This window comes from Lissotriton vulgaris, chromosome 3_1, assembly GCF_964263255.1.
Source record: "Lissotriton vulgaris chromosome 3_1, aLisVul1.2, whole genome shotgun sequence".
In the NCBI taxonomy this organism is placed as follows: Eukaryota; Metazoa; Chordata; class Amphibia; order Caudata; family Salamandridae; genus Lissotriton; species Lissotriton vulgaris.
Window position 1 is genome coordinate 147,910,901 of NC_141689.1, and position 14,922 is coordinate 147,925,822.

General features: G+C 47.1%; 1 protein-coding gene across 1 annotated transcript in view; it reads right to left on the reverse strand.

Annotated features, from left to right (window-relative positions):
- Nucleotides 1–1,483: 1,483 nt before the first annotated feature.
- Nucleotides 1,484–14,922, reverse strand: part of LOC147726123 (endonuclease domain-containing 1 protein-like) — a 48,493-nt gene continuing 35,054 nt past the window's right edge. Inside the window, exon 2 of the mRNA XM_086963425.1 lies at nt 1,484–2,134. Coding sequence (XP_086819551.1) covers nt 1,484–2,134 — 651 coding nt within the window. The remainder of the gene's footprint in view (nt 2,135–14,922) is intronic.

A 14,922-nucleotide genomic window follows, 5' to 3' on the forward strand; every position in this document is an offset into this window, starting at 1 on the left:
CTTATATTGAAAAACGTGTTAAAGGCAATAGGCTTTTAAAGGTGGATTATTATTCCACTGGGCTAAAACCCGTGGGCAGGTGTTTTGCTGCATGGAATCCTGTAGCTCTTGGTGTTGGTGACCCACCTGAAGTAACCATGGGGATAGATAATTTTCACTGTGGTGACGCCCTTCAGGTTCTATTAATAGGGATCTTACATTGCTTTGACATCTGCATTTGTATATATTGTAATTTTATTACAGTGTGCTGATGGTTGCCTTGTGCAAAGCCTTATAAACCAATCCGTAGGTCTGAGTTGATTGTCATGGCAAGTCAATGATAAAGGTTAGAAGACAGATTGCTTATAATGAAAAGTTATGGCAAAGGCAGTAGGCCTGACATATTTGTAAAGTCAACAGGCATTTGAGAAAAGCAGGCCTATTGCATTATTGCACAGGATCTGGAACAACATGCCCATATCTATTATGAACACTTTAAATGCTGCACCAATTTAGGACAGTGTTGAAAACTCGCCTCTTTGAAGAACACTACATATTGCATCAACCTTCCACTGCCCAGCTACATTTCTTGTCACTCATTATCCTTATGCTGGTTTTTGACCCTCTAAAACGCTCTGATGTCTATTGGCTAGGTATGCGCTATAGAAGACCCATATGCACATTTATTAAACAATCAAGTATGTATCCTTCAGTATGGGAGGGAATATTGACACACTTCAAAGGGTTGCAGTTTCAAGAAGGATGTTAGGTAGGGGGCACGGTCACTCATCTTTAGGGACCAGGACATATCTTTTATCATCAGCCTTTGGTCCAGAGCAGAGCATAACAGGGAAGGACAGAGAAGGGAAACAGATGGAAGAGAAGAGAAATATATTAAAATAAGAACTAAGGGAGAAAGCAGGGATGGAAAGGAATCAGCAAGAGGCAGGGAGTGTAGGTCAGGGGTCTCCAAACCGGTCCAGGTGGTTAACGAAAGTGGAATCACATGAACTCAGGACTATGTAGAATTGGTGTCAAGCAAACCCGGCAATCACCAGCGCTGGCAGTGCTTAATTTGTAAAATAGTAAGTGCCAGGGCTCTTAACTGGAGGCCACTGCAGCTTTCACCACACATCGCCCTTGTCATCGCTGCCAAAACAACTACTAACCATCTCTCTTGCATGTAAATGCTCCAGTCAGATAATTCCAGGTCCCCAAAGCTAAAGGAATGGCTGGGGAGGCAGGCATTAGCACTATTGTAATGTATATTGTATTCATAAACAACTGTTGTTCTGCTCATCTTTAAATTAGATGATCAGCGCCACCATGTGGCAGACTGTCAACACCATAAGTAGAACAGTTAGGTGTTAGTGCCGAGCACCGGAAAGCACTGGCTCAAATTAAGCACTGAGCGCTGGGCTCCCACAGAAATCAAATATTTTGATAAACTTAATTACTGATGAAGGCAGTCCAGCTATTGCTAGGAGCCTCATACTCTCCCAACTTAAGAGAGGGAAACAGTAAGGGTTGCAAGAATAAGAATGATGTTCAAATAAGAACTTAAGGTCTGTGCATCACTACTGGGCTTCTTGTCCTCTTTGAGGATGAATGAGTCGAAGTCAGACGCCCGGGGACATTCTTCATGGAAAAGTTGGACATTTCTGTTCAGAAGTTTGCTTATTTCTTTTTCTAAGTCTCCTACACTAGTAACTTTCACTTCATTTTTTGCACTGTTTTCTGCAATTGCAGCCCAGGCCTTCAGCCCACCACTCTGAATACAGCAGGCAGCAGCCCAGATGTGGCTGGGCACGTTGACCCTCCCTTCGGATATGTGTTCGCTGCCCGAGACAGCTCCCACCAAGGAGTAAGTCACATCACAACCTGCGGTCTTGTTCATCATAGTCTTAGCTTCATAAGCGTTCCAGGATCCCTGGTTGAGCTTGTTGTGTTGAGGCACTATGTTGGTTAAAGTGAATGTGGAGGTCTTGCTGGCCTGGAAGCTGTGATGCAGGCTTGGGCTTAGGTGACCACGGTCATATGTCTGAGAAGTTTGTTTGAAGTCGGTGGAGACGGCCTGGCTGTCTTCAAGCTTCTGTCTATCAATCTTAGTTGAAGATTCAGTTTCCATACTCTTGTTGTAGGACATGTCCACCAGCTGCAAAATATAAAAGCAATTCATTTACCTCTGCTCAACAGAATCACCTCAACATGATCAGTGTCTGACTAATAGAAAAGTAGCTTTTATTTTGAAATGAGACCCTTGGAATGTATCTACAAACATGAATGAATAGGCAAGGCCGGCTTTAGGGTGGTGGGATCAGTGCCACTGCACCTGCCGCTGAATTTGATGGGTGTGCTGTGTTTAAAAATAACTTATGGGTTTAAATACACATGAAATTCCTTGTGCATTTGTCAGGCAGCAATAAAAATGTCAAGATAACTGGTGATTAATGTTACTGCTGGTGAGGGGTTGTAATTTAGTTGGGTGGCAGTTTTGATCCATCATAAAGTAGCGCAGAGGGATAATGTGCCTGCTGCAAAGAGCGTGTACAATGCAGATCACAAGTGTGAGCGAACTATGAGCAGAGCTCAAGAGCTTAGCCCCTTCCCTGCGGAGGTAATAGTTTCACGGTGCGGGTGGGGTGGGGTGTGAGCACGGCACCGCGTTGCTCGTGACGAGACCAGCTCGTCATGAGTCACAGTGGAGCTGTGCTCATGACGAGCTGGTCTCATCACGACTCCGCCCACTGATTAATTCGCCCGCACAGGAGGGGGAATTACTCACACATGGGCGGAGCGCGGCCGTTATAACAAGACCAGTTTGTCATGAGCACAGCTCCACAGTGACTCATGACGAGCTGGTCTCATCATGAGCGCCGAAGAGGTTAAAAAAATGAAACGCACTTTAGAAAGGGGCAATGAAGCGGTGACGGGCACTATTGGAGAGTGCTAGTGGTGGAATTTATGGCAAAGGAGGTCATGGGAGGAGGGCACTAAAAAGGCTGTAACCAGGTGCCACCAGCGCTAAAGTCGGCCCTGTGAATAGGGTAGATTGGTAAAACATTTACAGAGAAACAATTGTAAAATATCTTGGAATGTTATCAAGAGACTTTTTCACACAATAATGAAACAATAGGCTGCACCTTTAGCAGTTCTCACTTATTTATTGTTAAAATAGACACAATTCAGATACACTATTATATAAGGAGATTTGGAGAATCTATCCCAAGTAATTGTCACAGGAGAGTAAGGTAAACTGCGCCTTTTGTAAAGCCCCTCTGGCACATCTGTAATGTTGCATCCAGTCCAGGATATCAGGGGCTTAACCACCAATGCTGCAGCAGTGGCACTGAGGCCAAAGAGTGTGAGGGGCGCTCTAAACCCCAATTATGGTTTTATTTGAATGCCAAATTCTGACTATGGGGCAAACTTTCCTTGCTTGCATGAAGGTCCGCAACGCCAATGCTGCACCACTGCTGAAGATACTGGGCCAGATTCACAGAACTAACTTAACAGAAAATCCTAAACTTACTACTTTTGGTATTCACAGAACGTACTTACAACTTTTGGTATTCACAGAATGCACTTACTACTTTTGGTATTCACAGAATGGATTTACGACTACTAACTTTACGTCCGCACTCGGGCCCGAGATTCCGGCCGGGTGGCGGAGATTCTGGCCCGGAGGTGGAGATTCCGGCCCGGAGGTAGAGATTCCGGTCTGGAGGTGGAGATTCCAGCCGGTGGTGGAGACTTAAACACAGCCAAAATCTCCACCACCGGGCCACAATCTCCGGCCCGAGTGCGGACGTAAAGTTAGTAGTCGTAAATCTATTCTGTGACTACCAACAGTAGTAAGTGCATTCTGTGAATACCAAAAGTAGTAAGTACGTTCTGTGAATACAAAAAGTAGTACGTTTAGGATTTTGTCTTAAGTTAGTTCTGTGAATCGGACCCTTCGTGTCCGCAGGCTAATACCAGTAGAGGTTCAACAATCTGACACAGCAGAGTAAATCCATCTGATGACAAGTATACATCAAACGTACTCTTTCAGCTCTTATTCCCTGTGAGTGTCGTCATGGGAGCAGCTGTGCATTCTTAGCGGCTGGTGTGTACAATGCACTCCTGGATTCATATCAGGCCTCCATTGGCCTGCTTCAGGGGCCCGAATTTGCGGTTATTACGGCGTTGACCAAGCAGCCGATGCTACAACCTTCAGGAATGTCGTGAGTCGTGATCATTTTATATAGAGCCAGTCTATAGGAAACCGCCTCCCTGTACAGTGTACTAAAATGAAGTACACTATGTAGAGAATGTGAGAAATCATCATAAGGCAGGTAGAGGTAAAAGTAGAAAATATTAACTCTCTTTTTGTGGTAGTGTGGGCGAGCAGTTAGGCTTATCAGTGGGTAGTGTTAAGCATTTGTTGTACTCACAAATGCAATAAAGCAGGCACACACTCAAGAATAAATCCCAGACCAATTAAAAAAAATAATATTGTTTTTTAAAATCATTTTTAAGACCCTAAACACTATTCTAAGGTAAGTACTTTTTGGAGGCACGATTTTTCAAAGTTCGATAAATTTATCACTTCTGTGCGCAATTAGTAACGGAGGTCTTGGAAGCTGGGCAAAGGGACTTACAGGTAAGTCTGGTCGGTGTCCTCAGAAGGAGAAAGTTGTGAGGGCTTGGGGACCACAGGAGCAGGGCAGGTTGTTCAGTGTTAAAGCCCGTGGGGCCAGGTGCTCAGCGAACAAGCCAGCTGAGCATCGTGCATCTTGAGGTCCTTGCGGTCAGGAAAAGGCAACTTGGAGAGGTGATCTTGAGACAGCTGGGACGCTCAGGAATTGTATCTCAGGTGTCTCGATGTACTTCAAAGGATGCTGCTTCTGGTGCTTCATAAGTCCAGAGTGGACTCTTCTTATTGGTGTTTGCTGTTTGAAGTCTGATACTTTGGGTATTGGCACGCAGTGGCTCCAGAGTTCCTGGTGCCTTCAAACACAGTTATGTTATGTCTTTTTTGTTATGTTATGGTATTTTGTTTTATAGCGCACACAGATACTCCAATGAGTGTCCCTGTGCTAGTCAAGAGGGGTAGATAAGGATGCACTAGGCAAAGAGAAAAGTTTTCAGGTTTTTCTTGAAAGCCCTAGGGTCTTGAATGCTGCGTAACGCAAAAGGCAGTGAGTTCCAGGCCAGGGCAGCTTTTAAGGCAAGAGAGCTGCCACCTAGCCGTTGTCGTTTGAAGTGGGCAACCTGGCTAGAAGTTGAGATGTGGAGCGCAGATGTCTCATAGGGGCATAGAAGGAGAACCGCTTCTGTAGATAGGTAGGGCCTAGGCAATGGAGGGCCCGATGGGTAACGACTAGGGATTTAAATGTGACCAGTTCGCCACTGGAAGCCAATGCAGGGAGCGAAGGTGTTGTCTCACACTGCTTCTAATAGGGATGTCAAGAAGAAGCCTGGCTGCCGCATTTTGGCCTCCTGCAGCTTATTCAACAAGTAGCCAGGGATGCCAACATACAGCATATTGGCATTGTCTAGCCTGGATAGGATAAGAGCACGGGTAACCATTTCTTACGTAGCCCTAGGAAGGAGGGGAAGAAATTTCCTGAGGGTTTTGAGTAGCCCAAACCAGTTACCTGCAAGATTCTTGACCTGAGTGGAAAAAGATAGGTCCCCTCAAACCAAACTCCCAGGTTCTTAGCAGGTTTCCCTTTTGAAGAGGGCATGGAGAACTTGAATGGCCAGATCATATCTCTAAAGGTAGGAGGGAATATTCCGTAAAGGAGTATCTCAGACTCCTCTTTGTTGCACTTAAGTTGAGCAACGGCTAGCCACTTAAATACAGAGGTCAAACAGTTTTTTGCAGAGAAGACAGAGTCCCCACTTTTACCCCATGTGAAAAGGAGCTGGGTGTCGTTAGTGTAGGCTATGATTTTAGCCACATAACAAACAAAGTGTAACAATGGGTCAACAGAAAAATAGTACAGCTATCTAGATGACTGTGTGTGTGATAAAGGAACACAATCCCTGAATCCAAAGTATTCTTGGTGAAAAAATATGTTCCCATCAGATACCCGGGAAAAAAGCGCCGGGAGGGGCGCTACATAGGTGGAAGCCCTCGGTGGAGCGGGGGTGAGGCGTAAACAGACCTGCAAACAGGAACAGAGCCCTACCTGGAAGCGCAGAGTGAGGACAGCGCTCGGTGAGCTCGTCAGGAAGCGGAGCAGAGGATCGTGCAGCCAGCCACAGTCACCGGATCCCGCCACCAGTCGCGCCGCCGCCTAGGGACTACACTTCCCATCGGGTATAGCGGCGGCGCGTTCCCCGACGCCGCAAAAGCGCCGGGAGGGGCGCTACATAGGTGGAAGCCCTCAGCGTCGCGGGACGCGAGCGGGACGCCCGGGGCGAAGCCCGGGCAAAGGGCGGGCCCTCTGTGGCCCTCAGAGGCACGAATAGGCCAGGCTAGGCCACCCCCATGAAGACGACTGAGTGGGATTGAGGTACGACTGTTAGGTACCTCATTAAAATAGTTAACAACTAATACTTCTGAGCCGGCCATCATTTATAGCATCACTGGGCACTATAAGTCAAATACCCGGCTCAAGCCTAGAAGATAGTGTGGGCTCCGTGACCGAATCAAACGTTTATTTCAAAACATGGTGAAAAAACAGGCTCCCCCACCCACCGAGGCAGTGAACACTCTCGACTCATACCTAGTTCAAGTGGTAACTAGCATCAACAGTAAGAGAAGACAATCTTTGGGCCTAAGCCAATCACCGGTATTGCTTGCAGATAGCCCGTCTACAAGCAATGCAAGTACAGCTATGTCGGACTCCCTGACAGGAAATGCACAGTCCATCCCTGTAGATTCCGGCCCTAACTCCTCAATCAACCATATGGAAAACATCGAAGAATCTGCCTCAGTCAAGGACAGAGCTGATCTCATTGACTTAGCTGATGACGCCTCTACTGAGACAAGTATTCAGTTAGATGATATTGATGAGGTCCCTCAGCTCCAGTCTCCACTCAATCGTGCTGTGAGAGCATGCAGGAAAACAGCAGCAAAGGGAGGGGGGAAACAACTAGGGAGGAAGAAGCCTGCCACCCCCCCCCCAAGAAGGCATGGCAAATCCACAGACTATGAGGTAGAACTCGAGTCTAAACGTATATCCGATGATGAGCTTTTCAACAGGATTCAAGACATGATGGATATTAAAATCAAAACTATCATAAAGCACCTGATCGGGAAAGTGGATAAATTAACTGCCGAAGTTAGGAAGCTGGGAGGGGTTCACAGCAACCTGGCCAAGGAGCTAGAGAACCTATCTTCCCTCGTTGCAGATTTAATATCCACGGAAGAGGACGTTCCTTCTACTGACAGTAACGTGCAGTCCACCCAACCAGGTTTGCCACATCTACCCCTATCCTCAACATCAACAGCCCCGATTCAGAACACTGCAACTGGGGTCCCTCACGCCATCACCTCTGATGTAACAGTGGCATGTAATCAAGAGGCTAGCCCGGTTCAATTTATAGAGGAAGCCTCCCCGCTAGTCTTGGTATTGGCCAACGTTCCTGTTCTGTCCCAAGATAAATCAGAGTCAAATCAGGATCTCAAGGACAAAGCCTTACATTGGTTGTCAAACAACATCCATATGGCGCAAGAAGGGTTCGATAAACTGGCAGGTGACATAGTTTCGACCAGAAGGGTACCCTGGATTGGCAGCAAGCCGAAAAAGTTCCAAGGCGATTGCGTCATCATAAATTTTACTAAAGCAGAGGTCCTTCCTGAAATCCTGAACAATGTCTTTCCACCTCAGAGGCGTAATGGCTCCATAGTTCCGCTAACTCTTAGATTTTTCAACAATGAGTCTCAATCTGGTACCTTAAAAAACACTTATAGGCAATTCAAGCACAGGAATAATAGCAGCTGGGGAGGGGCCACGGGATCCCGATATGTAAATGATCGGTTTCTGCCTGTACCGCAGCATGCGTCAGGAAGACCTATCTACCCGTATGAGCGGAACACTCTCCCGGCTTACCCGCAGGTCCTGGGATCAAATGGGTGGGGGAATGGCGCACCAGGGTATGATCATAGTGCACGGGGTACTAGGCCATCATGGTGGCAGAGAATGGATCCGGCTTTGGTCCACCCAATTACCCCACATCCCCAGTGGAATCTAGTTCATACTGGTCAGACCCATTTAGCCACCCCATCTGCTTGGGGCTTCACCACAGGCAACAGGTTTGGCCCTCTATCGGACCTCAATACGTGTGATTGACTTGCATCAAGTACTGACCCAAACATTTCTGGTCCAATTAACTTGAATTCACATAAAGAGGGTCATAACTCCAATAATTCCAATGGCCTCCAAAGCTTTTACAGGTCTAATGTAGCTATAGAGCTCCATATACCCATTATTCGAGGTCAGCAATCTCTTTCATTCGGAACAGACGTTGGCCCTAATACGCGCACGACTAGAGTGACGTCAGAGCAGCGCTGTCACGCGAATTCCACCTGGGCCCCATTAGCACAAGTACCAGTGGAAGGTGACTCTGAGAGCGGCAGTGAGCCCACGACCATTAGGGAGCCATGTAGGATCATAAGCTGGAATGTGGCAGGCCTAAATACTAAACGCCAGGACCCAGTCTGGTGCAGCTTTATCTCAAAATACCACATCATCGCGTTGCAAGAAACGTGGGACACCTCTAATAATATCTGGTGGGACGGGTTCACCAGCTTTATAAGTCCCGCTGTCCCTAGTAGAATGGGAAGAGCTAAAGGTGGTCTGGCGCTCTTATTCTCCGTGGACTTAAAAGGAAGTTATAATCAGATTAGGTCCGATTCTGACAATATATTGATTGTTGAAAGGACTATCAATAAAGCCAGCATGACCTTATATGTTAACTTCTATAATTCAGGTAACTGTGCCTACGCTGGTCGCAATATTGCTAATTTAGATAGCATTTTAAACTCAGTCTTACAGAATATCTCATTTGCATCCGAGTCAATTTTACTAGGTGATTTTAACATACATACATGTAATTTAGCCTGCAAGGGAAGAGTTCTATGTGACGATGTTGACGCCGCCTTAGTCGCGCCCCACTTCGAACATTCCGCGGAGGGCCAGGAGCTTGAGGATCTACTGGCTAATTTTAATCTCTACGAACCCAATTTTGGCCCAAGAATGCCAACCTTCACCGGCGGCCAGAACGGATCTGTGATAGACTACATTTTTGTTTCTCTTGGCATTCTATCTCTTACCATGGCATATAGCTCGGTAGTAACCCACCTCAGTGACCATAATCCAGTGTTACTTGAAGTGGCGTGGGGTAGCCAGATGGGCCCAGCTCCATCAGGAGTAAATCGAGCACTCTCTTTGAAAACTACAGATCAAGACAGAAGAGTAAAATGGGCGAAGGTGATTCCAGAAAACTTTTATATAAAATGCTTCCCTAAGATTAAAACCCAGACTGAGCTATGTCAGAACTCTGATACTCAAGGGAGTTTAATGGTATCTGCCTACGAGGAAATATGTGCACAAGTTTCAAAAGATCTTATAGTCAAACCTCTTCATGGAACTCAAGGCCACAAGCGATGGTTTGACTCTGCATGCTCGAAGGCCCACAGAGACCTGTTGGCGGCTCTAAAAATCGTCCCTAGAGTAAAAGAGGAAATTGCGAGGCTAAGGAAAATTTATAAGTCCGCTGTTAAGAGCCGCAAAGATTCTATTAAGCGTGAAACATGGGAGGATCTTCTCTCAGCGGCGGTGCTGAAGGACAGCAGAAGATTCTGGGAAATTATTAAGCAGCCGCTTTTCTCGGAAGATAATAATCTACCAATGGACTGTGTGATCACGGAGGAAAAATGGCTGTCCTTTTTTAAAAATGTGTACGGGGGCAATACAGTTGATGAGGACATTAATAGACGCTTACCTCCTAGCGGGACTGCAAACCCTATTTCCTTCAATCCCCAAGAAGTAGAAAAGGCGCTCATGGATACCACCAAACACAAGGCACCTGGCCCGGACGGAGTTCCGGCCGATTTCTTTATGTATTCTCCTAAAATGTGGTCGAGAGTGTTGTCCAATGTGTTTAATGCAGTTAATTTCAACGCAGCACCTACCTCGTGGGCTACTTCCATTATCGTTCCCATTTATAAAAACAAAGGTCAGCGGGACGACCCAGCATTTTATAGGCCTATATCCCTGCTGGACTCAACTGTAAAAATCCTGGGGAGAGTTCTTTTATTAAGGCTGAGGGAGAATGTCGAGGGATGTGGCGGATTGTGTGATCTACAATATGGCTTTAGAGAGAGGAAAGGTACGATTGAGCAATGCATTAACTTGTATCTACTCATCTCTAAGTACACAATGGCTAAGGAGGGCTCAGTTTATTTGGCCTTTATGGACCTTTCGTCGGCCTTCGACCTCGTTAACAGGTCCAAATTATGGGTGATTTTGTTGGACTTGGGGATCGATGAAGCCCTGGTCACGTATATGGCCTCGTTGCACCAGGAGCTCTTTGCAGCCGTCCGAGTGTCCAACAACGGCAGGTGTACCTCCCCATTTAAATCCCTTAAGGGGGTGCGCCAAGGATGCATTTTGGCCCCTACGCTTTTCACCATCTATATTAACGGCTTGGGGGCGCACCTGAGGGGCATGGGCACGGACGTCCCGCGCGCAGGAGATACCCATATTCCGGCACTCTTGTACGCGGACGATGCCGTGTTGATTGCCCGCACGGGTGTTGGTCTGCAGGTTCTCCTTGACGCCTTTGGTTCCTTCATGGAAAATCTGGATTTAAAGGTTAATGCATCCAAATCTCACACCATGGTCATGGGCCTAGAGGGAGCAAAGAGAAGACATAAATCATTCTTCTGCAGCGGGACGCCAGTGTCCGAGGTAACCACATTTCCCTATTTGGGAGTGTTGTTCGACCAAAAATGTACCTGGGGCCCACAAATAAACGCTAAAAGGCTGGCAGTAACTAGATCTGCCACCGCACTCCTGGGTTTTGCAGGCAAATTGGGAGCTAGGCCTATGGAAGCGATGCTGAAGATATACAATAGTAAGCCTGTTGCCATCGCATTATATGGATCTTCTCTGTGGGGTTATGTAAACCTCGACCCCATTCAGAGAGCAGAAAATAGATTCATAAGATCCCTTCTCTCTGTCCCCCAATCAACCCCAACTTATTCCATTCATAAGGAAGTTGGGTTGCCATATTTGTCGGACCTACTAAGTGTTGCACCCTTGATCTTATGGCTGAAAATATGGCTAAATGCTGACTTACCTCTGAATCATAAAATTCTGAGGGATGCCTTATCACTGGATAATCACAGTAAAATCCCTTGGCTGGCCTACTTAAGTAAATCTTTTTTAGAGCTGGGTCGCCCAGAACTTTTCCGCTGCCCAGAGAAAATCACGGCTCATGACATAGCTCAAACAAAAAAGGCCTTTAGAGAAAGGAAGGAAGCAAGTCGCGAGGCAGCCGAACTGCAGAAACCTGCAGTAAAGGCTCACCTTCTACTAGTCAGCGATCCTCATTTGGCTCCTTACCTCCGGTTTGTAACAATCCCTTACCACAGGTTTTTATTAACTAAATTAAGGTTCAATCTTATCCATTTTTACCTAGGTTCTTTTAAGGGTTGGCAGAAGCCTGAATTAGCCGCCCCTTGCAGCTGCGACCACTTTTCCGTGCAGGACACAATGCACTTCGTCATGTTTTGTAGTTTATTTCAAGAGCAGAGGGAAAAATACCTGCTCCCCTTACTAAAAAACGCGGGCTTCATACAGGTGCGCCCTGCACTGCTCTATCTACAGCTTATGACCAATCCACGCACAGCATTTAGCCTGGCAAATTTTTTAGTCGCGGCAGCCAGGGCGAAAGCCGCTGGCCAACCCCCGCCCTAAAAAACTACTAAACGTAATATAAATCTATTTTTTAAATTGTGTAAATAGTATTTATAATGCGTACCGAGTTTTGATGTTTTTTCTCTGCATACTTTATGTGATGTTTTTTATTGTCTTTTTTCTCTTTGTATGACTTTGATTAAGTCGAATAAAGATATTCTGACTGACCCATTGTTACACTTTGTTTGTTATGTAGTTATAGGGACTGTAACAATGCCAGGTCATTAAATATTTCCCATTCATGCCCCCCTTAGTGTATTATATGATTTTAGCCCCCAAGCCCTCAGCTAGTTGGACAAATGGGGTAACCTAGATATTAAAAGAAGGGGGCTAAGGGAAGATCCCTAGAGGATGCCTGTGGCCACTGTCTGAGGGGATGAAGAGGATGGCAGAAGCCAGACCTGTTGCATCCGCCCTTCCAGAAAGGACCTAAGCCAGCCCAAAGCAGTGCCTGAAACACCAATCTTGACAAGTCGAGTGAGCAGCAGTGAGTGTGGAAAGCCACCAACAGGTCAAGTAGAACCAATGCTGCCCTCCTGCCAGCATCCAGACACTCCAGAATAGGTTCTGAGATTTCCACCAGGGCTGACTCAGTGCTATAAGAAGCCCTAAACCCTGATTGGGATGGATGCAGGAGGCCCGAGCTTTCGATGAACTCTGTGAGTTGTTTGGTCACCACATTTTCGCACACCTTAGCCAGACTAGGCAGAAGGGAAATGGGACGGTAGTTCCCAGGGCTGAGAGGATCAAGAGAAGGCTTTTTAATAGGGGAAGAATCGTGGCCTGCTTCCAGACTTCTGGGACACAGGCCTCCTGGAGGGACATACATATTAATGATACTATTGACTTCAAAGTTGATAGTCTCTGCCACAGCTGCCAGCAATCTGGCTGCACAGGAGTCCTATGGAGAGCCTGATTTCAAGCCCTTTAGGTTTTTAAGAGAGCTGGGATCAATGGGAATAAAGGAAGGCAGTGAGCGAGTAGGATAGGTGGAAGCACCAGTGGCAGGGAACCATCTGTAACCCCACTGCCGGAGGTATAAACCACCTGAATAGTGCAGATTTTGTCCATGAAGAAGCTAGAGAGCTCATCACACCAGGCCTCTGGGGATGGAGACGCACTCACTTGGGCTGTGGGAGCCATGAAGCTCTGGACGATAGCAAAAATGTCCTTAATAGTATAGACTTTTAGCCTGGGGTATGGCAAAGTAGTAGGTTTTTTTTTTGTCTAAGCTTATGCTTAGCCAAAGGGCAGTGTTCACTGCGCCTCCAATCCCGCTCTAATATCTTGCACTCATGTTTTAGCGCTTTCAAGTCGGGCGTGAATCATGGTTTGGAGGGTGACTCCCTAGAAAGCCTAAGGGGGGGGGGGCGAGGATAACGTGATCGTAGTGTTTGAAATCCAACTTGTGAACCCAGTGAGTCCCCCCTCAAGATCCCCAGGAAGAATGGGCCTAGAGACCTCCAGGGCCTGACTAAGCCCCATCGGGTCAATTTTGTGGAAAGCCGGTTTGCTGTCGCATCATGTTGGGGGTCAGCGTTGGTTACCACCCAGGAGAAATAAGTTAAAAAGTGGTCAGACCAGGGGACCGGGAAGGGATCTTTTGCCAAGATGGGAAAATTAGAGCACATTGGATCGAGGGTATGACCCCCTTGGTGAGTAGGGAGGCTAATCCACTGAGTGAGCTGGGCAAGATGTAAAATGTCCAAAAAATCCAATGTGTCCCCACAATCAGCAAGGTCAAGGTGGATGTTAAGATCACCTAGAACCATGTAGTGGGAGAAGCGAAGAGCTCGGGGGACAACAGTGTCACCCCATGCACTAAGAAAGGCCCTATCCGGACTGTGAGGCCTATAGATCAAGGAGCCTCCCAACGTAAAATGAGCTGAGAAGTGAATGATAAAATCCAGGGCTTCGCAGTCCCCCCAGGAGCTGGCATCACCCCTGTGAAGGTCCGACTTATTCTTATATATAATTGCCACCCCACCCCCTACACTCTGGGCGGTCCCCTCTAGAGATCCTACAGTCACCCGGAATGGCCAGTGCAACAATAGGATCAGACGTGGCATCTAGCCAGGTCTCCGTGATAAACAGGAGGTCCACTGGTTTATCCGAAAGAAGGTCAAAGACATCAAGATGGTGTTTTTTGAGTGATCGTGCATTAATTATAGCAGCAAGAATTGGGGGTAATTGAGTGGGACAACTGGAAGTGACACTGGATTGGGATGAATTAACCAGGCCTCAACCCAATCTAAAATCACACATTGGGCAGATGGCCTCCTGGCAAGTAAGCACATCCCAGTTACTATGATGGGAGCATGGTTGGGGGAGGAGTGTCTGCAAATGCTCGCTGGTATAGCCCAACCTACCCTCTGAAAGGGGAACCTGACAGACAGCATGGCTGGCCCTGGCTGCTTCCGGGATGCTGACAGGCACAGACGGGCTTGCCTTAGGCGCGCCTTTGTACTGTACAGTGGTGAGGCAGATCTGATCCTCTAGAGCTACTGTACCTTTTCTTGCTTTGGTGCTGCATCGCGGTCGTCGGGGAGCAGCAAGTCATCAAACTGGACTTCAAAGGATTGTTACCTGCAGTGTGCAGGGGAGTGATACCTTCACTCCAAGGAAGCTTTGTGGTTATTTATTGAAGGCTGGAGGTGCTCCAGGGTTCTTGGAGTCCTTTCAGTTCTCAGGATGGCACAGTATCAGCGATCTTCGTGTTCTGGGAGCAGCAGGCAGGGTTTGGCACCTTCTCCTTCTGGAGCATGGCTTCAGGTCTCAAACAGTCGGTCTTCTTTGTCCTGGGCTTCTCTTGTCCATTGAATCAGGTCTCGGAGTGCTACATAAGTACTGATTTAGGGGTGTTACAAGGGGAGACAGGTAGGAGCCAATGGGCTACTAACCGTTAGGGTGTCTACAACCTCTCGTGGCCACTTACTGTGGGAAGAGGCACTACCCTAGTCCTGATAGGATGTTTTCTCATCATTCCAAGAGGGTGGAATTTTAGGAGAGGGGTAACCTCAAC